Source organism: Aotus nancymaae, unplaced genomic scaffold, assembly GCF_030222135.1.
Source record: "Aotus nancymaae isolate 86718 unplaced genomic scaffold, 86718_ANA_hifiasm-v0.15.2.pri h1tg000011l, whole genome shotgun sequence".
In the NCBI taxonomy this organism is placed as follows: Eukaryota; Metazoa; Chordata; class Mammalia; order Primates; family Aotidae; genus Aotus; species Aotus nancymaae.
In genome coordinates, this window is record NW_026988422.1 from 42,110,205 (window position 1) to 42,134,827 (window position 24,623).

Here is a 24,623-nt window from a genome sequence, read left to right on the forward strand (position 1 = left end):
ATTTTCTAACTCCTTTCATTCTTTAGCTTTTAAACTTTATGCTTTAACATTCTCGAGATAAGAGTTGCGACATCCCCGTCTTACTCAATTTTCAAGCATTTGACAGCAGGGGGTGGGTTCAGTGTGAAGGAGGGCTGCTCCCCCGCCCCCCTCCCCCGCACTAATTTTGTGCTCTTTAGTTTCTCACAGTCAAATCACTCGCCTCTACAGCCGGTTCACCAGCCTGGACAAAGGAGAGAACGGGACTCTCAGGTAGGCAGTGTTTTTATTTTCTTCACAGAAACCAGAAACTCTCTGGCAGTGTCTGAATAGCTGCCTTTATCCCCAAGGCAGACATGATAGGCATCCAGCATGCAGATAGCAGGGACCATTTCTCTACTGGTCTTTGAGCATCATTGATCCACAAGGGAATTAAATCAACAAAACAGTGGCAATGAAGAGTATTACCGGGTCCCTGTTGCTCTATTCCAACTCCCGTTAATTTAGGTGACCATTGTTCTAATCCTAGGAATGTATTTTCAAGATTTCAATTCTCTCTGCTTACATTTTCCCATAATCCTTTCCCAAACATTGGCTTTTAGGAAGCTGACCCATAGCAATCCCAGGTGGTCTAGGTTTTTTGTCTTCTCTGATTTACCAACTCATAACCCTAAGGTACATCACTTCATGTATATTAATGTTAGCCAGAATGTTCAGTATTTTAGTCTAGAGCTGTGGTTCTCATCTGAGAGCCATTTTGCCACCTGGGGCAAAATGTCTGGAAACATTTTTAGTTGTCATGACTGGAGAACGCTACTAGTGTCTGGTGGGTTGTGGCCAGAGATGCTGCTAAACATCCTGCAAAGCACAGGACAGCCCCCATGACAAAGAATTCTTCTGGTCTAGATGTCAGCAGTGCCAAAATTGAGAAACTTTGGTCTGGGTAAGTACATGATATCAGAGTGATGTAATGCTGTACTGTTTCATGTTTGTAATTGTCTTACCATAGTCAAAATTTTTTTATCATTATCTCCCATGCTGACTCTCAGTAGCAACCTTTCTTATACTGTGGTTCTTCATCTTTGATTAACTAGCGTGTATTGAAGCTGTTTGCTTTCCTTTTGGCTGGCATCAAGCAGTTTAGGACTTCTTTAGAAAGCTTCCAGCACAGGTGTTGGATGTAGCATAAAGGGGGAAGCAATACAGTTGCTAAGCCTTTGGACATAATCACCCCAAGTGGAAACCCCATACTCATTAAGTATGAGGTTAAACATACCTATTAAGCATACCTATTCCCGCCTTCTCTCATCCCCTGACAACCATAAATCTAACTTCTTTTTCTCTCTGGACAATTCATATAAATGGACTTATGTGGCCTTCTTATAACTGACTTCTTCCATTTAACGTGCTGTTTTCAAGGTTCATCCATGTTGTAACATGTACCAGTACTTCATTCCTTTTTATGGCTGAATAAATAGTCCATCATATGGATATGCCTCATTTGTGCATCCATTCAGCAGCTGGTAAACATTTGCATTTACGCCTTTTGAGTACTGTGAATAGTGTTGCTTTGAAGATTTTTGGGTACACATGTTTTAATTTCTCTTGGACATATACCTACGAGTGGAATTGTGGATCATATGGATTGTCTTTTCACTTTCTTTATAGTGTTCTTTGAAGCACAACAGTTTTTAATTTTGATGAACTTTAGTTTATTATTTATTTATTTATTATTATTTTTAATTATAAATTTTTTTTTTTTTTTAGAGACAGGGTTTCTCCGTGTTGGTCAAGCTGGTCTTGAACTCCTGACCTCAGGTGATCCGCCTATCTCGGCCTCCCAAAGTGCTGGGATTACAGGCATGAGCCATCGTGCCCGGCCAGTTTAGTTTCTTTAATATTTCTTTCGGTGCTTGTGCTTTTGGTATCATATATAAGAAACCATTTTCAAATCCAGTGTCCCAAAGCCTTATCCCTATATTTTCTTGTAAGGGCTTTATAGTTTTAGCTGTTACATTTAGGTCTTTGGATTTATTTTGAGTTGATTTTGTATATGGTGTGAGAGAAGAGGCTAACTTCATTTTTTTTGCATGTGGATATCCACTTGTCCCAGCATCATTTGTTGAAGACACTTAGAAAACTTTGTGAATTTGCACTTGAAAAATAATTGGACTAGAAATCTCTATTTGTGATTTCAGCTCCAAAACTTAAAAATTCCTTTGAGTTTATACTTTCCTCATAAATTCAGACTTAACCACCATAAAGTATTATAATACTTTATTATATATAGTAAAGATATATATAATTCATATTAGTTCTGAGTTCTTTTCTTCTCTGTAGAAAGTGGGTGGTTTCTAAATGTGTGTGTTTTTACCATGTTTGCTGTATGCTGGAAAACAATAGAAAAGTTTTTTTTTAATGAGCTATTTCTTGTTAGAAAGCTTGAACACTTTCCAGGTGTCAGTGTTACCTGCTCCTTAAAATCTAAGTAAGGGCCAGATGTGGTGGCTTATGCCTGCCTGTAATCCAGCACTTGGAAGGCCAAGGCAGGTGGATCACTTGAGGCCAGGAATTCAAGACCAGCCTGGCCGACATGGCAAAACCCCATCTTTACTAAAAATATAAAAGTTAGCTGGGTGTGGTGGTGCATGCCTGTAATTCCAGCTACTTGGGAAGTTGAGGCAGGAAAATTGGCCTGGTGAAATGGCTCATGCCTGTAATCGCAGCACTTTGGGAGGCAGAGGTGGGTAGATCACCTGAGGTTAGGAGTTTGAGACTAGCTTGGCAAACATGGTGAAACCCCCATGGAACACTAAAATTAGCCCCCCAGGAACACCAATAAGGACTAATTATTAGTGTTCCTGGGAGTCTAATTTTGTATTTTTGTTTCTACTAAAAATACAAAAATTAGCTGGGCATGGTGGCATGTGCCTATAATCCCAGCTACTCAGGAGGCTGAGGCAGGAGAATCAACTGAGCCTGGGAGGTGGAGGTTTGCAGTGAACCGAGATTGCGCCACTGCATTCCAGCCTGGGTGAGAGAGTGAGACTGTGTCTCAAAAAAAAAAAAAAAAGAAAAAGAAAAGAAAAGGAAAAAAAAAAAATGTTATCTGGGAGTGGTGGCCCATGCCTGTAATCCCAGCTACTCAGGAGGCTGAGGCAGGAGAATCGCTTGAACCTGGGAGGAGGGGGTTGCAGTGAGCCAAGATCATGTCATTGCACTCCAGCCTGGGAAACAAGAACAAAAATTTGTCTCAAAAAAAAGAAAAGAAAAGAAACCTCACCTGGATTTTGTTCCTATTTTACAAATTATTTCCTTTCCTCTTTATTTTTATTGATTGATTGATTGATTGATTGAGATAGGGTCTCACTCTATTACCCAGGCTAGAGTGCAGTGGTGCAATCTCAGCTCACTGTAACCTCTGCCTCCCAGGCACAAGGAATCCCGGCTACTATAGTCTCAGCTACTTGGCTAGTTTTTGTATTTTTTTGTGGAGATGGAGTTTCACAATGTTCCTTAGGCTGGTCTTGGCCTCCTGAGCTCAAGCAATCCACCTGCCTTGGCCTCCCAAAGCGTTGGGATTACAGGTGTGAGCCTCCACACCTGGCCTCTTTATTTCTTCTTTATGGCATTTCTGTTGGTTGGCTGTTGGACCACCATGGCTCAACTTTTATATTTTCTGGCTCTTTGACATTTCCTTTGTTTTCTGGAAGATATTATTGAATTTATGTTTGAATCCTTTTGATGGACTTTTTATTTTTTTAAGTCCACAATCATATTCTTTTTTTTTTTTCTTGTGGTTATATATATATTTTTTATTGCATTTTAGGTTTTGGGGTACATATGAAGAACCACAATCATATTCTTAATTTATAAGAACTTTTCTTGTTCTCTCACCTCTGCTGTATCATAGTAGCTTATTTTTGTTTTACAGGTGCAAAAACTTATCAAATGTCTCCTAGATTACTTATTAGGTTCCTTATTAGTGCTTATTAGTCCTTATTAGTGTTCCTGGGGGGCTAGTCTCCCATACTTGGCTGAAGTCCTGCTCAGGTAGAGCTTTCAGTTTTTTTTCTATAACAGTTCTCCATTTTATACTTGAGACATATTGTTTTGTAATCTTGGGATGGGTGCTGGGAGCAGTGGGCAGATGGCCCCCCTTTTTTTTTTTTTTTTTTTTGAGATGGAGTCTCCCTCTGTTGCCCAGGCTGGAGTGCAGTGGTACAATCTCAGCTCACTGCAACCTCCACCTCCTGAATTCAAGCGATTCTCCTGCCTCAGCTTCCCGAGTATCTGGGACTACAGGCGTGCACCATCATGCCGACTAATTTTTGTATTTTTAGTAGAGATGGGCTTTCACCATATTGGCCAGACTGGTCTTGAACTCCTGACCTTGTGATCCACTCACCTCAGCCTCTCAAAGTGCTGGGATTACAGGCGTGAGCCACTGTGCCCAGCCAGGCCATTCTTTAAAAGGTCCTTGAATTGATTATTTTGAGTACGGCTTCCCTTACCCGGCGACTCTGAGTGTGGTGCCTCACTGAGACTCTGCAGCATAGAATGGCTCTTAGCCCTGCTACAGTCTGTTCATCAAACTTCTACTCCAACTTACATCTACTTTCTGAATTCCAGATTTTTTGAAAATCCCTTTGTCAGTGTGTTTCTCCTACCCTGATTATTTGTAATGTGGATATATTTTCATATGTACATTTTTGCTGACATTTCAGGGGGTGCTAGAGAATGAGAAGAGGTAAATGTGTATGTGCTCACCACTCTTAACCAAAAGTCAGAATGCAACCTTGCAGATAAGCCAGCCTAGCCCTAGAGTCCTAAAGTAACCAATTAGCAGACTGGCTTTAACATTTATTGGCACTTTATATGAAAAACTTATATTATCAAAACAACAAGATTATCCCTTCTTTTTTTTTTTTTTTTGAGATGGTGTCTCGCTCTGTCGCCCAGGCTGGAGTGCAGTGGTGCGATCTCGGCTCACTGCAACCTCAGCCTCCGAGGTTCAAGCGATTTTCCTGCCTCAGCCTCCTAAATAGCTGGGACTACAGGTGCATGCCACTGCATTTAGCTAATTTTTTTGTATTTTTTATTAGAGACAGGATTTCACCATGTTGGCCAGGCTGGTCTTGAACTCCTGACCTCAGGTAATCTGCCTGCCTCAACTTCCCGAAGTGCTGGGATTACAGGTTTGAACCACCTTGCCCAGCTATATGATCCATTTAATTTAAAATACCAATTAAATAGCTAATGGAAATTATTGTCATTGCAGTGTTAATAAATACATCGTACCATATGATTAACCGCTGTCATACTAGTTACATATGAAAAGCTGTGTTTTTTTTTTTTTTTTTTTTTTTTGGAGATGGAGTTTCGCTCTTGTTACCCAGGCTGGAGTGCAATGGCGCGATCTCGGCTCACCGCAACCTCCGCCTCCTGGGTTCAGGCAATTCTCCTGCCTCAGCCTCCTGAGTAGCTGGGATTACAGGCACGCACCACCGTGCCCAGCTAATTTTTTGTATTTTTAGTAGAGACAGGGTTTCACCATGTTGACCAGGATGGTCTCGATCTCTTGACCTCGTGATCCACCCACCTCGGCCTCCCAAAGTGTTGGGGTTACAGGCGTGAGCCACCGCGCCCAACCCAAAGCTGTGTTTTCTTAATTGAATGTGTGTTCTAGTGGGTATGTCCTATTAACAGATTTTAATCTCTTCATTATGTAAGTCATCTAAAGCAACAACCTGTGGGTGCTTGAGATAGAAGTTACCTGTGAGGCTGAATCTCTATGTAAGAGAAGGGACTTGTGCAGTGAAGTCGAGCAGTGTAGAGGGATGGCATGTCTGGTTACTAACAGTCTCAAAACTCTGGTTTTGGCTGGGTGCAGTGGCTCACACCTGTACTCTTAGCTACTCGAGAGGCTGAGGCAGGAGAATTGCTTGAACCTAGGAGGTGGAGATTGCGGTGAGCCGAGATCGTGCCACTGTACTCCAGCCTGGGCAACAGGAGCGAAGCTCCATCTCAAAACAAAAACAAAAACAAAAACAACTCTGGATTTTCAGAGCATCCCTGTGCCTTGAATGTCTTGAAAACCACTCCCCATTAGGAATTTCTTGGCCACAAAGAATGCCATCGTACATGGCTCTGTTCTTAGACTTGACTACTACCAGTGATACTGTCTTTTTCTCAAAAAATCTTCAAGGAAGGTTTTCCTAGGTATGCCATGAGACAGAATATAATGTTGATATGTTTTTCAGTGAATGCATACAGATCTATATTTCAGATGGATTTTTTTTCTTTAAAAATTTCAAAAAATTTATTTCCTTTTTGTGGAGAACAGGGTCTCGCTATATTGCCCAGGCAGGTCTCGAACTCCTGGGCTCAAGCTGTCCTCCCACCTCTGCCTCCTTAAGAGCTGGGATTACAGGCATGAGCCACAGTGCCTGGCCAGATGGATTTTATGCTTGTGGTTTTTAAGCCAGTTTGGAGTATTTATTTTTTTCTTTCTTTTTTTTTTTGAAATGGAGTCTCACTCTGTCACCAGGCTGGAGTGCAGTGGCGCGATCTCGGCTCAGTGCAACCTCCTCCTCCCACGTTCAAGTGATTTACCTGCCTCAGCCTCCCGAGTAGCTGAGACTACAGGCATGTGTCACCACACCTGGGTAATTTTTGTATTTTTTAGTAGAGACAGAGTTTCACCACGTTGGCCAGGCTGGTCTTGATCTCTTGGCCTTGTGATATCCGCCTACCTTGGCTTCCCAAAGTGCTGGGATTACAGGTGTGAGCCACCGTGCCCAGCCATATATATATATTTTTTATTAGGTATGTGTAGATGGGCAAATTTGAGAAGCTAAGTTTTAGAGAAACTGCCCAGATCTCCATTCTGCTATAAACAACCAGTAATAATAACTTGTTTGTATATTATTTAACAGTTGACAAATTTTTTTTTATACTCTTTCTGTTTTTTCTGTTTTGAAACAGGGTCTCGCTCTGTCACCCAGGCTAGAGGGTAATGATGTTATTATGGCTTCTTGCAGTCTTGACCTCCTAGGCTCAAACAATCCTCCCACTTCAGCTTCCCAAGTAGCTGGGACTACAGGCATGCGCCACCATGCCCAGCTAATTTTTTTTATTTTTTAAATTTTTTAGATATGTGGTCTTGCTCTGTTTCCCAGGGTGGTGTCCAACTCCTAGCCTCAAGCAGTCCTTCCACCTTGGCCTCAAAGTGCTGGGATTATAGGCTGAGCTGCCACGCACAGCGCTCTTTCTTTTTAACTTTAATACTTTCAGTAATATTCCCTCGATTTGGGTGACTGGAACATACTATGTATACAATCTAAATTCTAAGACTAGATTTAAATAGTATCAAAGGACAGGTCCTTATTGACATTGGAAGTCCAAGTCTGCACCCCCTTATTGAGACTGAAGTTTAGGCTAGGTTGTGCATCCACTGCTTGATACTCGACTTGGTATTTAAACTGTGCCTCTTCTCTGCTGAAGTTTCTTAAGCTTGTTAGACATTAAACTGAGGTATGTAGCCAAGCAATTCAAATCAGCCTTAGTCTTAATTTAAAAGGGAGTAGTTATTGTTTTTTGACCTCTGTCAGACAAGAGGAGCTATGTTTTGATGATAGTGTAGACTTTGTATTATAGAATAAATTATGTAATAAAAGCTTAGTACATGTTTGTTGAATTAATAATCAGGACCTTGTTAATTGTCTATTACATCATCTTCAGCAATCCAATTATCTTATGAATTGCTTCTTCTAGTTCATTCATTGATAAAAAATTATTACCATGAATGGTCAAGACAAACTAGAATCCAGGGTTCTTGTTCCAGAGCTTTGTATTCAGTCCACTAGGTCAGTTTCTCCCTGTGTCGCCAAATGTGGTGGAGATGAGCTTGCTGAATTAAGTAAGTACCATGTAAAGGTTAAACCACAAGAGGAACAGAGTGTGAAGTCTCCTGGGTGAAGTAGGAGTATTTTATTGTCTTCTGTTTTTGCTAACATGTATTACAAAGAGGGTAGAGGTATATGTTTTATCTCTTCTGTAAGTAAACTTCTTGAAGGCAGAAGTAAGATCTGTTCAAGTTTATAATCTTTTTTTTTATTTAACTTTATCTGAAGTAATTTTAAACTTGAAGTTACAAGAACAATAAAAGACAACTTTTATTCTGATATGCCAGTTGACCAATTGTTAACATTTTGTCACATACTTCACTGTTTATTTCCTATAAAAAGGACATTCTCAGATGAAAATCAAAAAAGTTAACTTTTTGAAAGAGTACCATTATGTGGTATTCCATATTTCATATGGTCCATGCTTCATTTTTATGTATCACCGAATAATGTCCTTTGTAACAGTTTTTTTCCTAGTTCAGGGTCATGTGTTGGGTTTTGTTGTATGTCTCTTTAGTCCCCCTTGATCTGCAACAATCCTCTGCTTTTCCTTGTCTCCCATGACATTGATATTTTTGAAGACTACAACACAGGTAAGTTGTAGACAGAGGCCGGGTGCGGTGGCTCACACCTGTAATCCCAGCACTTTGGGAGGCCAAAGCTGGTCGATCACCTGAGGTCAGGAGTTCGAGACTAGCCTGATCAATATGGTGAAACCCCGTCTCTAAATAAATAAATAAATAAAAAGAAGTTGTAGACAGCTTTGTATTCTTGGCCCAGGACATCAACCAAAGAAAGTTTTTAAAAAATACTTAAAAATTTGGGGGCGGGGCGTGATGGCTCATGCCTTTAATCCCAGCACTTTGGGAGGCTGAGGTGGGTGGATCACCTGAGGTCAGAAGTTCAAGAGCAGTCTGGCCAACATGGTAAAACCCCTTCTCTACTAAAAATACAACAATTAGCTGGGGATGGTAGTGAGTGCCTGTAATCCCAGCTACTTGGGTGACTGAGGCAGTAGAATTGCTTGAACCCAGGAGGCGGATGTTTCAGTGAGCCGAGATGGTGCCACTGCACTCCAGCCTGGGTGACAAGTGAGATTCCATCTCAAAAAAAAAAAAAAAAGAAAAGAAAAATTTTGGGGAAAGTAACTTTCATTCAAAAAGTTTAATACAAAGGGCCGGGCACCATGGCTCACACCCGTAATCCCAGCATTTTGGGAGGCCGAGGTGGGCAGATCACCTGACGTCCAGAGTTCAAGACTAGTCTGGCTAACATGGTGAAACTCCCTCTCTACTGAAAGTACAAAAAATTAGCCAGGGCTGTTGGCAGGTGCCTATAATCCCAGCTATTTGGGAGGCTGAGTCTAGAGAATTGCTTGAACCTGGGAAATGGAGGTTGCAGTAAGCTGAGATCCTGCCATTGCATTCCAGCCTGGGTGATAGAGTGAGACTCTGTCTCAAAAAAAAAAGTTAAATATAGGAAAGAAATGTGATTTCTAGAAAAAGAACACATACTTTGACTTAGGGACTTAGATTTAAATCACAGTTCTGCCACTTAGCAGTGGTGTGGCATTGGGCAAGTTACTTTATCTTCCTGACTCTCAATTTCCTTAGCTCTAAAAGGGTATACATAAAATATTGGTGTGAAGAAATGAGACAATGTATGTAAACAGAGCTGCACATGCTGTGTATGCAATGCATGGTAACTGACAATACTCGCTTTGGGATAACCTTGCCTAAGTAAAGTGAGGATGACTGCTTATGTCATATTTGACGGTTAAATATTTCTATAGCCCTAGTCCACAGAACATGGAAATAGAGAAAAAGCCAGAATCAGAACAAGGAAATCAATTGGTTGTCACATTCTTTCCTTGGATGTAAATAGCACCTAAGAATTCCTTGCATTTTCTAAGTGCCTTAAATCTTAACAAGAATGTGGAGACTCCTCTAAGTATTTGTCCCCATATTCAAGTTCTGCAGTATTTAATACTTTCCGTTTGCTGTTCACTTTCCAAATTTAATAACTAGGTACGAAATGCTAATGTTCAAGGAATCATTTACTAGGGGACAGCTTACTAGTTGCTTGTGAATTGGCTTATTGACGTAATCTGTGTGCTGAATTCACTGGAATGTGGCATAGTCAAATCTGGCTTCTTCTACTACTGAGTTGGTGCAAGAAACACTTGGCAGGTATTAAAGTGCTATTCTTTGCAGTTACTTGGTATAATTTGCCACAGAAGTAAATTCCAGGAGGTAATATTCTTGCTAGGTTACACCCTGTTACCTCCTGACTTAAGGAGTTCAAGCTAAGGGCAATGGTCTCTAACTCAAGGTGATTCTCTTGGCAGCCGGGAAGATTTCCAGAGGATTCCAGAACTTGCCATCAACCCATTGGGGGACCGGATCATCAATGCCTTCTTTCCAGAGGGGTGAGTCAGTACAGTTGTTGGACTTCCTTCCTGAAGCTATCACAGCCTAAATTATTTGCTAACCTGGAATAATGGTATTGGTTGTGTCATCTCAGACTGTGAGATCCCCTGATTATATTGCACATTTCTAATTTTGACATTTCTAGAATATCTCTTCTGTTCTAACCTACTGTGTGGTTTTTTTTTTTGAGACGGAGTTTCGCTCTTGTTACCCAGGCTGGAGTGCAATGGCGCGATCTCGGCTCACCGCAACCTCCGCCTCCTGAGTTCAGGCAATTCTCCTGCCTCAGCCTCCCGAGTAGCTGGGATTACAGGCACGCGCCACCATGCCCAGCTAATTTTTTGTATTTTTAGTAGAGGCGGGGTTTCACCATGTTGACCAGGATGGTCTCAATCTCTTGACCTCGTGATCCACCTGCCTCGGCCTCCCAAAGTGCTGGGATTACAGGCGTGAGCCACCGCGCCCGGCCTACTGTGTGTTTTAAACTTCAAATAGATATATGAGTCTATCTTCAAAATTCTGTCTTTAATCCATGCTTATTATTGATGTAAAACTAGACTTTAAAAAAATGTTTATTTGGAAATAATTTCAAATTTACAGAAAAGTTGCAAAGTGAAAAATAGTACAAAGAATACTTGTATACCTATTGCCCTGATGCATCTATTGTTATATTGTCAACGTTTTGCCTCATTTGTGTGCTCTCTTAGTGGTAGCCAAGAAAAATATAATACAAGCCATATAAATAATTATACATTTTCTAGTAACCACATTAAAAAAGTAAAAATAGGCCGGGCGTGGTAGCTCATGCCTGTAATCCCAGCAGTTTGGGAGGCCAAGGTGGGTGGATCACCAGGGCAGGAGATCGAGACCATCCTGGCTAACACATTGAAACCCTGTCTCTACTAAAAATACAAAAAATTAGCCAGGCGTTGTGGAACGCGCCTATAATCCCAGCTACTCAGGACGCTGAGACGGAAGAATCGCTTGAACTCGGGAGGCAGAGGTTGCAATGAGCCGAGATGGCGCCATTGCACTCCAGTCTGGGTAACAACAGCGAAACTCCGCCTCAAAAAAAAAAAAAAGTAAAAATAAATTAACTTTGGTAATGAGGGAAGGTGTTCTCTTTCCAGGATCCACAAGGGGGCGTAATTTTAAGGGCAAGCATTTCCCAGCGTCACGCCCCCGTCCCATCTCTCTGGGAGATTTAATGGTTTATGTTTAAATTTCGCCGGCTTGGGAGGAAACAAAAAGTCAATCACTCAGGGGAAGTTCTAAGGAACTCCTTTCATTGGCAAGGGGTCTTAGAGAAGGTGAGGGGGGTTCCTCCCAGGTTAAAAGTCCCTTCCTTCCACATCTCTTTGGACTCCATGTTTGGATCCCCTTCCACAAACACTCTATTTCTGGAGTCCCCTGCCACAAACACTCCCGTAGTGGAAGGCTGTCTTCCCCTACTAAACTCCATCTCTCTCTATTCCCTTCCACTGAGTGTGGAAGCTGCTTTCCTCTCCTGGACTCCATCTTTCTGGATTCTCTCACTCAGTGTGAGAGTCAGCTGTTGCTCTCTCTCTCCTTCTCCTGTTTCTATCTAAATAAATCACTTTATTTTTATTTTTTAATTTTTTTTTACAAAAAGCTCTAGGCATGGAAAATAAATCACTTTCTTTCTTTCTTTTTTTTTTTTTTGAGACGGAGTTTTTGCTGTTGTTACCCAGACTGGAGTGCAATGGCGCGATCTCGGCTCACCGCAACCTCCGCCTCCTGGGTTCAAGCAATTCTCCTGCCTCAGCCTCCCGAGTAGCTGGGACTACAGGCACGTGCCACCATGCCCAGCGAATTTTTGTATTTTTACTAGAGACGGAGTTTCACCTTGTTGACCAGGATGGTCTCGATCTCTTGACCTCGTGATCCACCTGTCTCGGCCTCCCAAAGTGCTGGGATTATAGGCGTGAGCCACCGCACCCGGCCAATAAATCACTTTCTACAAACACTTTTGAGTCTGTCATTTACTGCACATTGCACTGTGGTCACCTCTCTCATTCTTGAGAGGGCAAGAGACCAAAACCCTGGAGAAAAGTTCTCTCAGAGGAGCTGAGGGCACCCTGAACCCCAATATTACAGTAATATATATTTAATATATTTAAAATATTATTTCAATATATAATCCATATTAAAAATAACAGATATTTTACTTTTTTTTACAGAGTCTCACTCTGTTGCCCAGGCTGGAGTGCAGTGGCACGATCTTGGCTCACTGCAACCTCTGCCTCCCGGGTTCAAGCAATTCTCCTGCCTCAGCCTCTGAGGTACCTGGGATTATAGGCGCACACCACCCCATGCCCAGCTAATTTTTGTATTTTCAGTAGAGACGGGGTTTTGCCATGTTGGTCAGGCTGTTCTCGAATTCCCGACTCCAGGCAATCCGCCCGCCTCGGCCTCCGAAAGTGCTGGGATTACAGGCGTGAGCCACCATGCCTGGCCTACACTTTTTTGTAATTAGTCTTTGAAATCCAGTGTGTAATTTATATTTAAACACATATCAAGTCAGACTGACCATGTTTCCAGTACACATAGCCCCATGTGACAAGTGACTGCAGTATTGAACAGTGCAGTTTGTTCTACATACCCTCTTGCTAATGTTCCACATACCCTCTCTTGTTCTACATACCCTTTCTTGCAGACATTTTTTCCCTGTCTCTCTCCTCTCTCTCTACACACACTCTATGTGTGAATGTATATATATGTTTATACATATACTTATGTAATTTTTTTGTGTATGTTTGTTCATATAATTGTATTTCTGAACTATTTAAGGATAAGTTGCATAGTCATGACCCTTTACCTCTGAATACACCTGTGTGTGTTTGCTAAGTGTAGGGACATTCTTTTACATATCCATAGTATAGTTATCCACATCAGTAAACTTAACATTGATAAAATACTCTTATTTGTGTTCGGATCACCTCTGGATATAAAAAAAAAAAGAAAGAAAAAAATACTCATCTATTACTGTTTCATTAATATATTATCTATCTTATCCTAATTTATATTCATATTCCAATTTTGTCATCTAATAATTTGTTTTATAGCACTTCCCTGCCTCCGGTATAGGATCTATTCTGGGTCAGTTGTCATGGCTCTTTAGCCTCCTTTAATCTGGAACATTTCCACAGCCTTTATTTTACTTTTGTGGTACTGAAGAAAGATACAGTTCTCATCACACACACACACTTTGTCAAGTAAATTGTTCTTTTTTTTTTTTTTTTTTTTTTTGAGACGGAGTTTTGCTCTTGTTACCCAGGCTGGAGTGCAACGCACGATCTCGGCTCACTGCAACCTCCACCTCCTGGGTTCAGGCAATTCTCCTGCCTCAGCCTCCTGAGTAGCTGGGATTACAGGCGCGCGCCACCACGCCCAGCTAATTTTTTGTATTTTTAGTAGAGACGGGGTTTCAGCATGTTGACCAGGATGATCTCGATCTCTTGACCTCATGATCCACCTGCCTCAGCCTCCCAAAGTGCTGGGATTACATGAGTGAGCCACTGCGCCTGGCCCAAGTAGATTGTTCTTAATGTGGGATTTTCTAACGTGAAAGTAGTCTTTTGATGTGCTTCACTACCTAATACACTGCCTTCATAGTGCTGAGTAAATATTTATTGATTTGATTAGGTACCTTTTCATGAATAAAGCTTACATATAAGCTTGTTTTAAGTAATTTCCTAAACAGTCTCTTCCTGGTTCATATGAATGGTCTTATGACCTACAGGACTTCAAAATATTATATGGGTGCCAGTTCTTAATAATGAGACTGTCAATGAGGACACTATCAGATAAAATGCCTGGAGAGGAAATTTTAGAACTCTAAATTGAGAGCAAAAGAATTTGCTAGTTGAGAGGGTTGGGCACTCAGTAAATGTAAGCAAAAGTCAGAAGGGGAAGTTAGTTCATGTAAAGGTGGGAATCAAATCATGTTGACAATGAGGAATCTTGTGCCCTCCTTCATTTTTCTCTTTCTCCTTGAACTGGCCTGTTTATTTCAGGTGTGGTGTGTCTGCTGAATTCTTCCTTTTTCTACTTCCTCTTTTACCCCTGCAAAGCACTGAACCCTATCCAGAGATAACTTTAACAGCCATGCTTTGTATCCAAAGCTTTTGCAATGAAAACTAAACCCAGGAGAGTCACTGTGCCAACTTTTTTTTTTTTTTTGAGACGGAGTTTCGCTCTTATTACCCAGGCTGGAGTGCAATGGCGCAATCTTGGCTCACCGCAACCTCCGCCTCCTGGGTTCAGGCAATTCTCCTGCCTCAGCCTCCTGAGTAGCTGGGATTACAGGCACGCGCCACCATGCCCAGCTAATTTTTTTTTTGTATTTTTAGTAGAGACGGGGTTTCACCATGTTGACCAGGATGGTCTCGATCTCTTGACCTCGTGATCCACCCGCCTCAGCCTCCCAAAGTGCTGGGATTACAGGCGTGAGCCACCGCGCCCGGCCCGCCAACTTTTTTTTAGAGTTCCTTAGTCACCATTGATTACTTGAAGAAACAAGCTTGTGGGAAGCTGTTTTGTAAGGCTAAACCACATTTGCTGTGACTACAGTGTCACCTGCCATTTTGTCCACCAATCGACTGCTAAGGAAATGGGACAGAGTGCATATGAAGAAATGGAGGGCTCTTCTGGGCTGCACTGCTTAGCTCTTAGCAAGCTGTGCCTCTGCCTCTTGCTCTAATCACATAGATATATTTGGCTTCTGGGTTTTTCTTTCTTCCCTAGTCATATGCACATGGGGGCTTTTTAAACATTTTTTTATTTTAAGAGTGAGATATGGAAGTGGACCATGGTTATTTAATTCCTTTTTACCCAGAAACTTTATGTTATCAATACTCATTAATGTGTTTTTTCTGGCATATTATTTAAATTTTACTCCACGTTACTTGATTTCTCAGATCTTACATTTTTGACCAGATACTGGTCCATTAGCAATATAGATACCTTGAAGAACTAAAAGGTCATTCTTTTTTGTTTGTTTTGTTTTTTTGAGGCAGAGTATCCCTTGGTCACTCAGGCTGGAGTGCAGTGGAATGATCTTGGCTCACTGCAACCTTTACCTCCTGGGTTCAACCAGTTCTCCTGCCTCAGCCTCCCCGAGTATCGGGGATTACAGACACATGCCATCATGCCTGCCTAATTTTTTTTGTATTTTTAGTAGAGATGAGGTTTCGCCATATTGGACAGGCTGATCTTGAATTCTTGACCTCAGTTGATCCACCCGCCTTGGCTTCCCAAAGTGCTGAGATCTGGCCCCAGGAGTGAGCCACCGCACCCAGCCAAGGTCATTCTTTTGAGTATAGATGGCTCACAGGCTAGCCTTTGAACTCTGCCTTTAGAAAGTCCCTGAACTGCATGTCTATAGGGCACAAAAGAGACCCTAGATACCTCAGCTATTCGGTGGGGCACAGAGAGATTTTTATTTATTTTTTTTTAGGTAACCAGAGGAACCAGGCCACTTGCCTTAGATAAATATTATGTCACATAGGACATTATTTATTTATTTATTTATTTTGTATTTTATTTTATTTTATTTTATTTTATTTTGAGACGAAGTTTCGCTCTTGTTACCTGGGCTGGAGTGCAATGGCACGATCTCAGCTCACCGCAACCTCCGCCTCCTGGGTTCAGGCAATTCTCCTGCCTCAGCCTCCTGAGTAGCTGGGACTACAGGCGTGCACCACCATGCCCAGCTAATTTTTGTATTTTTTTCAGTAGAGACGGGGTTTCACCATGTTGACCAGGATGGTCTCGATCTCTTGACCTCGTGATCCACCTGCCTCGGCCTCCCAAAGTGCTGGGATTACAGGCGTGAGCCACTGCACCCGGCTCTTTTTTTATTCTTATTATTTTTTTATATGTCGTCCAGGCTGGAGTGCAGTGGCTATTCACAGACGCAATCCCATTACTGATCAGCATGGGAATTTTGACTTGCTCCATTTCCGACCTCAGCCAGTTCACCCCTCCTTAGGCAACCTGGTGGTCCCTCGCTTCCGGGAGGTCACCATATTGATCCTGAACTTAGTGTGGATGCCCGATTGTCATAGTGCACTACGGCGCTGAACTCCTGGGCTCAAGTGCTCCTCCAGCCTCAGCCTCCCAAGTAGCTGGGATTACAGGCACGTGTCTCCGCACCCGGCTCTTTTTTTTTTTTAATTTTTATTTTCACCACTATACTAACAAGAATCTTTTTTTATTATTAAAGAACATCTTCATTCAAGCTTTGAGAATTATTATTATTATTATTGTTTGAGACGGAGTCTCACTCTGTCTCTGAGGCTGGAGTGCAGCGGTGTGATCTCGGCTCACTGCAACCTCTGCCTCCTGGGTTCAAGCTCTTCTCCTGTCTCAGCCTCCCAAGTAGCTGGGACTACAAGCACATGCCACCACACCGAGCTACTTTTTTGTATTTTTAGTAGAGATGGGGTTTCGCTTTGTTAGCCAGGATGGTCTCAATCTTCTGACCTCATGATCTGCCCATCTCGTCCTCCCAAAGTGCTGGAATTATAGGCGTGAGCCATCACACCCAGCTGAGAATTATTTCTTATAGGGTTATTGATTAGCCTGTGGCAGAATAAAAAGATTTTCTCTAAGCTTAAGTGCCAAAAAGGCTTTATTCACAAGAGGTCTTTCAAAACATTTTTTTTTTTCCTGAGATTAAGTCTCCCTCTGTCACCCAGGCTGGAGGGCAGTGGCGTGATCTTGGCTCACTGCAACCTCCATCTCCAGGGTTCAAGTGGTTCTCGTGCCTTAGCCTTTTGAGTAGCTGGGATTATAGGCACACACCACCACACCCATCTAGTTTTTGTATTTTTAGTAGAGACAGGGTTTTACCATGTTGGCCAGGCTGGTCTCGAACTCCTGACCTCCGGTGATCCACCCGCCTCAGCCTCCCAAAGTGCTGGGATTACAGTTTGAGCCACTGTGCCCGGCCCAAAATATTATTTAGCAAAAAATTGGCCAATTATAAGGGAATAATAAAATCATGATGTGTCCACAGAGTTATGCATGGATTTTAAATGTTTCGAAGTGTTTATATTGATTGGAGAAATGCTTAAAAGTTAAAAAAAAAAAAAAGGCAGGATACCAAATTACATAATACGGTATGTTTGTAATTATCTAAAAAGCATAGAAAAGTTAAAAGAGAAAATATATTCATATATATATATATATATGGGGATCTTGCACTGTCATCTGTGCTGGAGAGCAGTGGTACAATCTCAGCTCACTGCAACCTCTGCCTCCTGGGTTCAAGTAATTCTCCCACCTCAGCTTCCCAAATAACTGGGAGTATAAGCATGAGTCTGCCTATCTTTCTTTCTTTTTCCTTCCTTCCTTCCTTCCTTCTTTCCTTCTTTCCTTCCTTCCTTCCTTCTTTCATTCCTTCCTTCCTTCCGTCTTTCATTCCTTCCTTCCTTCCTTCTTTCCTTCCTTCCTTCCTTCCCTCCGTCCTTCCTTCCTTCTTTCCTTCTTTCCTTCCTTGTTTCCTTCTTTATTTCTTTTCTGTTTTGAGACAGATTCTCACCCTGTCACCCAGGCTGGAGTGCAGTGGCATGATCTCGGCTCACTGCAACCTCCGCCTTCCAGGTTCCAATGATTCTCCTGCCTCAGCTTCCAGTAGCTGAGATTATAGGCGCCAGCCACCATGCTCAGCTAATTTTTCTATTTTTAGTAGAGATGGGGATTTCACCATGTTAGCCAGGCTGGTCTCAAACTCCTGACCTTGTGATCCACCTGCCTTGGCCTCCCAAAGTGTTGGGATTACTGGCGTGAGCCACTGTGCCAGGCTTTTTTTTTTTTTTAAGACAGAATCTCCTCTGTCACCCAGGTTGGAGTGCAGTGCTGCAATCTTGGCTCACTGCAGCCTCTGCCTCCTGGGTTCAAGTAATTCTCCTGCCTCACCCTCCTGAGTAACTGGGATTACTCAGGTGCCCACCACCAGGTCCAGTTCATTTTTTTGTATTTTTAGTAGAGACGGGGTTTTACCATGTTGGCCAGGCTGGTTCAGTCTCCTGGCCTCAAGTAATCCACCTGCATCGGCCTCCCAAAGTGTTAGGATTACAGGCGTGAGCTACTACGCCTAGCCAGTATTTTTCTTTTTTGAGATGGAGTCCCACTCTGTCGCCCAGGCTGGAGTGCAATGACACGTTCTTGGCTCACTGCAACCTCCGCCTTTTGGGTTCAAGTGATTCTCCCACCTCAGCCTCCTGAGTAGCTGGGACTACAGCCTTGTGCCACTACACCCGGCTAATTGTTTTGTATTTTTAGTAGAGACAGGATTTCACAATGTTGGCCTGACTGGTCTTGAACTCCTGACCTTGTGATTTGCCTGCCTTGGCCTCTCAAAGTGCTGGGATTACAAGCATGAGCCACCAAACCCGGCCCCAGGATCAGTATTTTTCTGTCTACTTTTCTTTTTTCCAAATTTTCAAAAATATGTTTGCTTTTATAATTAAATAAATTTGGCTAGGTGCAGTGACTCATGCCTGTAATCCCAGTGCTTTAGGAGGCTGAGGCAGGTAGATCATGAGGTCAGGAGATCGAGACCATCCTGGCTAACACAGTGAAATGCTATCTCCACTAAAAATACAAAAAATTAGCCGGATGTGGTGGCATGCACCTGTAGTTCCAGCTACTTGGGAGGCTGAGGCAGGAGAATCTCTTGAACCTAGGGTGGCAGAGGTTGCGGTGAGCCGAGGTCTCACCACTGCACTTCAGCCTGGGCAACAGAATGAGACTCCATCTCAAAATAAATAAATAAATAAAAATTAAAAATTTAATAAACTTTATTTTAAAAGCAGCTGTTCTATAATGTACCTTAATTTTAAAATATTCCGAGTATACATTACTTCAGGAGAGATGTGGGAGATGGCTGAGGAGTCATTGGGTTGAATTGACTTAACCTGTGGCTTGCTGCAGAGTTCAAAGCAATGAGTTCAAGTTCTTGCTTTCTTTTATAGTGCTGGCACTACTCTATATCTGTTTTTTGGAAAAGAGATACAAGTAAATTCAATAGCTAACTGTAGCCCTGGTAAGTCCTGTTACCTAAGTCTGGTTAAATCATTTATAAAGTGGAAGTAATAGTGGGAATAATAGCACCTGCCCCTTAAGGTTGGGGTGAGGCTTAGATGATAAGGTACTATGAGCCCCAAAGTACCATGCATATGGAAAGAAACCTCATTAAATGGACTTTCAGGTGATTGTAGCTAAAGCTGTTGATTTAATTAATTCATAAGAAATAATCACCGTGATTGACATCGTGTTCTGTTTGTTATACTTCATAATCAGAGAGGACCAGGTAAACTTCCGTGGATTCATGCGAACTTTGGCTCATTTCCGCCCCATTGAGGATAATGAAAAGAGCAAAGATGTGAATGGACCCGAACCACTCAACAGCCGGAGCAACAAACTGCACTGTAAGGAGCTAAAGTCTTCTGGCTTAAAATACTTGCTGTCCATTTCTTTAAAATCATGTATGCCGGGCGCAGTGGCTCAAGCCTGTAATCCCAGCACTTTGGGAGGCCGAGGCGGGTGGATCACAAGGTCAAGAGATCGAGACCATCCTGGTCAACATGGTGAAACCCCGTCTCTAGTAAAAATACAAAAAATTAGCTGGGCATGGTGGCGCGTGCCTGTAATTCCAGCTACTCAGGAGGCTGAGGCAGGAGAATTGCCTGAACCCAGGAGGTGGAGGTTGCGGTGAGCCGAGATCACGCCATTGCACTCCAGCCTGGGTGACAAGAGCGAAACTCCGTCTCAAAAAAAAAAAAAAAAAAAATCATGTATTTACTCATTCATTATTTGAACAAGCATTTACAAGAACATACTGGTTAAGACCTCAGACTCTGAAGCTAAACTAGTCAAATTTAAATCCTAGTCTACCTCTTTTTGGCCATGTAACTTTGGGCAAGATACTTAACCTCTTTGGGCTTTGGTTTTCTCTTCTGTAAAATGGGATATTAAGGGCTTCCGCATTGGATTGTTGTGAGGATTAAATGAGGGAATAAATGTCAAGTGCTTCAAACAGTGCTTGGCATATACTAGATACTTAATAAGTGTTAACTAGTATCATTATAATTCACTGAGCACCTACTGTATGCCAGGCACTGCAGTAAGTACTAGCATGGCAATAGTGAACAAGACATAGGCCCTACCTTTAAGAAATAATGGCAGTCCTCAGCTCATCTTAGAATTTGGTAGACACTGGGTCCTCAGCTCATCTTAGAATTTGATAGACACTAGATGTGACTTAAGTAGGGGGGAACAGCCATATTTAATTTTTATACCCATGTCTCATGCCTCTTTTCCTTTAATACTTGTTTGCTTTCCCTTCTGCCCTTACTGGTTCATGTATGATATTGCCCAATCCCTTAAAACACTTCTCCAGGAAATTGAAATTGAATTTCTCTTTTTACTCAGTACAACTTGAAATTGAAATTGTATTAAAACTGACTGAAGGCTGGGTGCAGTGGCTCACTCACACCTGTAATCCCATCACGTTGGGAGGCCAGGGTGGGTGGATCACTTGAGCCCAGGAGCTTGAGACCAGCCTGGGCAACATGGTGAAACACCGTCTCTAATAAAAATACAAAAATTTGCCAGGTGTGGTGGCATGCACCTGTGGCCCCAAGTATTAGGAGGCTGAGGTAGGAGAATTGCTTGAGCCTGAGAGGTTGAGGCTGCAGTGAGCCATGACGGCACCACTGCACTTCAGCGCAGGTGACAGAAACTCTGTCTCAAAAAAGAAAGAAAACAAAATCTTCCAAATAGCACTAATGGATTTGGGCGTTAGTTGGTGTCTTAGGATGCCTTTAGTTGACTCAGCTGGCTTAAACAATAAGGAAATATATTAGCTCACTTTACAGGTCAGGTTAGGCCAGCAGGAAGGTTGATTTTGTTTCAAGCACTAGGGATTTTTATCTTTACTCTGCCATCCTTGTAGTCTGTTTTATCCTGAGGTATTATGGTCATATGACAGCTCTCAGTTGTTAACAGGGCTTCTTTTTTTTCTTGTTCACATCTGGCAGTAGAGGAAGAGAGATATATGTAGAGAGAGATCGAGACTGAAATTGAAATTGAGCAACACTCCTCCCAAGCATGGAATGTAAGTCCTTCCCCTCACTTTGATAAGTTAGTTTAGGTCAGGAGAGTGCCAAGTGCTAAGGAGATTAGGCTAATGAGACTCCTCTCCTAATGCTGTGGTTGGGGTTCTGCTAAGGAAGAAGTTTGGAATGTACAGAAATGGCAAATTTCAGGATGAGATAGAATAATAACAAAGTGCTATATGCAGGTTATGCTTGGGTTTATTTTGTTTTTTCTTTTTACTTTTTTTTTTTTTTGAGACGGAGTTTTGCTTTTGTTACCCAGGCTGGAGTGCAATGGCGTGATCTCGGCTCACCGCAACCTCTGCCTCCTGGGTTCAGGCAATTCTCCTGCCTTAGCCTCCTGAGTAGCTGGGATTACAGGCACGCGCCACCATGCCCAGCTAATTTTTTTTGTGTGTTTTCAGTAGAGATGGGGTTTCACCATGTTGACCAGGATGGTCTCGATCTCTTGACCTCGTGATCCACCCGCCTCGGCCTCCCAAAGTGCTGGGATTACAGGCGTGAGCCACCATGCCCGGCTATTTTGTTTTTTCTTAATTTTTTTTTTTTTGTTTGTTTGAAACAGGGTCTCACTCTGTCACCCAGGCTGAGTGCAGTGGCATGATCACGGCTCACTACAGCCTTGACTTTCTGGGCTCAAGTGATCCTTTTGCCTCAGCCCCACAAGTTGCTAGGACTACAGGTGTGTGCACTACACCCAACTAATTTTTTTTTCTCCTAGACTTCGCAGCAGGATAATTTTTCATTTTCTAATTTTTTGTAGGGACACAGTCTCACTGTGTTGCCCAGATTGGTCTCAAAATCCAGGAAGCAAGGAATCATCCCACCTTGGCCTCCTGAAATGCTGGGATTACAGGCATGAGCCACCATACCCAGCCTGCCTTTTTCATTACATGCTTTAGTCTTGGATGTTGGATTAACTTTTACAGGAAGCTAAAAATTAATTCGAATTCTGTTGCAGTCTCTCTGTAGGGCTCACGTTCATGTAATTAAACCAGTAAAACCTAAGCTATTCAGAGGCCAAAGAAAAGATGGAAGAGCCTGAAAAGTCCTCAGTTTCTATCTGTTGCTTCTCTTTGAACTTCCCACAGGGCTGTATAAGCTGCAGGATGGTGCCTCTTCTTGTAGACTGAGGGCAATTGAATGTCATATACAATGTCTCAGGGCAACACATTTGCCACTGAGACACATTTACCTTAGAGATAGGGGATGTGTTACTTAGAAATGTAGATTTACAGGCCAGGTGTGATGGCTCATGCCTGTAATCCCAGCACTTTGGGGGGCCAAGGCAGGTGAATCACTTGAGGTCGAGAGTTCAAGACCAGCCTGGCCAACATGGTGAAACCTGTCTCTACTAAAAATACAAAAATTAGCTGGGTGTGGTGGCACCTGTAATACCAGTTATTCAGGAGGCTGAGTCAGGAGAATAGCTTGAATGTTGGGGGCAGAGGTTGCAGTAAGCATAGATTGCACCATTGCTCTCCAGCCTGGACGACAGAGTGAGACTTCATCTCAAAAAAAGAAATATGGGTTTACAGAAGAGTGGAACCAAATTTTATTATGGTTTCTCCTTTGCATAGAATACTGTCTTCAGGAACTCTTAGAACACACCTTGTTCTATTTCTTTTATGTGCCACAGTGAGAGAACTTTTTTTTTTGAGATGGAGTTTCACTCTTGTTGCCCAGTTTTGGAGTGCTATGGCGTGATCTCAGCTCAGTGCAGCCTCCACCTCCTGGGTTCAAGCGATTCTCCTGCCTCAAACTCCCGAGTAGCTGGGATTACAGGCACTCACCACCATGCCCAGCTAATTTTGTATTTTTAGTAGAGATGGGATTTCTCCATGTTGGTCAAACTGGTCTCGAACTCTCGACCTCAGGTGATCCTCCCGGCTCAGCCTCCCAAAGTGTTAGGATTACAGGTATGAGCCACCACGCCCAGCCGAGAATTTCAATCACAATCAGCAAGGCTAAAAACTGTGCCCACGTAGGCACAGGCCCAAGCACACATAGTGCTACTCTGATCTTCTGTTTGTCTCCTGGAAGTGGTACCTTATTGCTTTTCTCTTTGGATTGGTGAAGTTATATAATGCTTTGTGTAGGCCATGTGCAGTGGATCATGCCTGTAATCCCAGCACTTTGGGAGGCCGAGGCGGGTGGATCACAAGGTCAGGAGTTCAAGACCAGGCTGACCAATGTGGTGAAATCCCGTCTCTACTAAAAATACAAAAATTAGCCAGGTGTGGTGGCACATGCCTGTAATCCCAGCTACTTAGGAGACTGAGGCAGAAGAATCGCTTGAACCTGGGAGGTGAAGGTTGTAGAGAGCCAAGGTCACGCCATGGCACTCCAGCCTGGGCGACAGAGAAAGACTGTCTCAAAAAAAAAAAAGTGAAAGGTATAGAATATCCATTTTAGAATGCCCCAGGGCATGGTAAATAAGAGAATTCAAGAGGTCTACAGGTTTTCCTTCCCACATTCTAATTGTCCTTTTAAATGGTTTACGTTTGTATAACATATAATGATGCAGAAAGTAGAGTCTACATTAGAATATTTTATTTGGGTGTTGAGTATAGGTGGAGTAGAGCTTGGGAGTGTAGCCAGGAAGAAATAGCAGCATTATTCATAGAATCCAAAAGGTAGAAGCAATCCTAGTATTCGTCAACAGATCAATGGATAAATAAAATGTGTAGATATACAATCGAATATTAGTCTGTGTTAAAAAAGGAAATTCTGGCACATGATACAACATGGATGAATCTTGAAGACATCATGCCAAATGAAAATAAAGTGGATATGAAAGGACAGATATTGTACGATTCCTCTTATGTGAGGTTTCCAGAGTGGTGAAATTTGTAGAGATGGAAGGTAGAATGGTGCTTGCCCAGGGCTGGGGGCTGGGGGATGGTGGTGGTGATGGTAATGGAGTTACCGTTAAAAGGGTGCGTATTCTGCTGGTGAAGATGCAGAAGTTATGGAGAGATGGATGGTGGTAATGCTTACACAACAGAGTGAAAGTACTTAATGCCACAGAACTGTGCCTGTAGAAAAGGTTAAAATGATAAATTTTAGGTATATTTTACCACAATAAAAAAAAGAAGCAATAGCATTCATTGAAGTAAAGGTAAAGGTTTGTAGCCTGGACAACAGAGTGAGACCCAGTA

The 24,623-nt window shown here is 42.4% G+C and overlaps 1 protein-coding gene across 2 annotated transcripts in view; it reads left to right on the forward strand.

Annotated features, from left to right (window-relative positions):
• The window catches only part of CHP1 (calcineurin like EF-hand protein 1), a 50,068-nt gene that overhangs the window by 12,119 nt on the left and 13,326 nt on the right, over positions 1 to 24,623 (forward strand). Inside the window, exons 2-4 of one of the 2 annotated variants that reach the window (XM_012462458.2) lie at positions 180 to 252; positions 10,234 to 10,314; positions 19,646 to 19,773. In XM_012462458.2, coding sequence (XP_012317881.1) covers positions 180 to 252; positions 10,234 to 10,314; positions 19,646 to 19,773 — 282 coding nt within the window. Of the gene's footprint in view, positions 1 to 179; positions 253 to 759; positions 923 to 10,233; positions 10,315 to 19,645; positions 19,774 to 24,623 lie in introns of those variants that run through there. The other variant, XM_064374861.1, reaches the window with a different exon arrangement.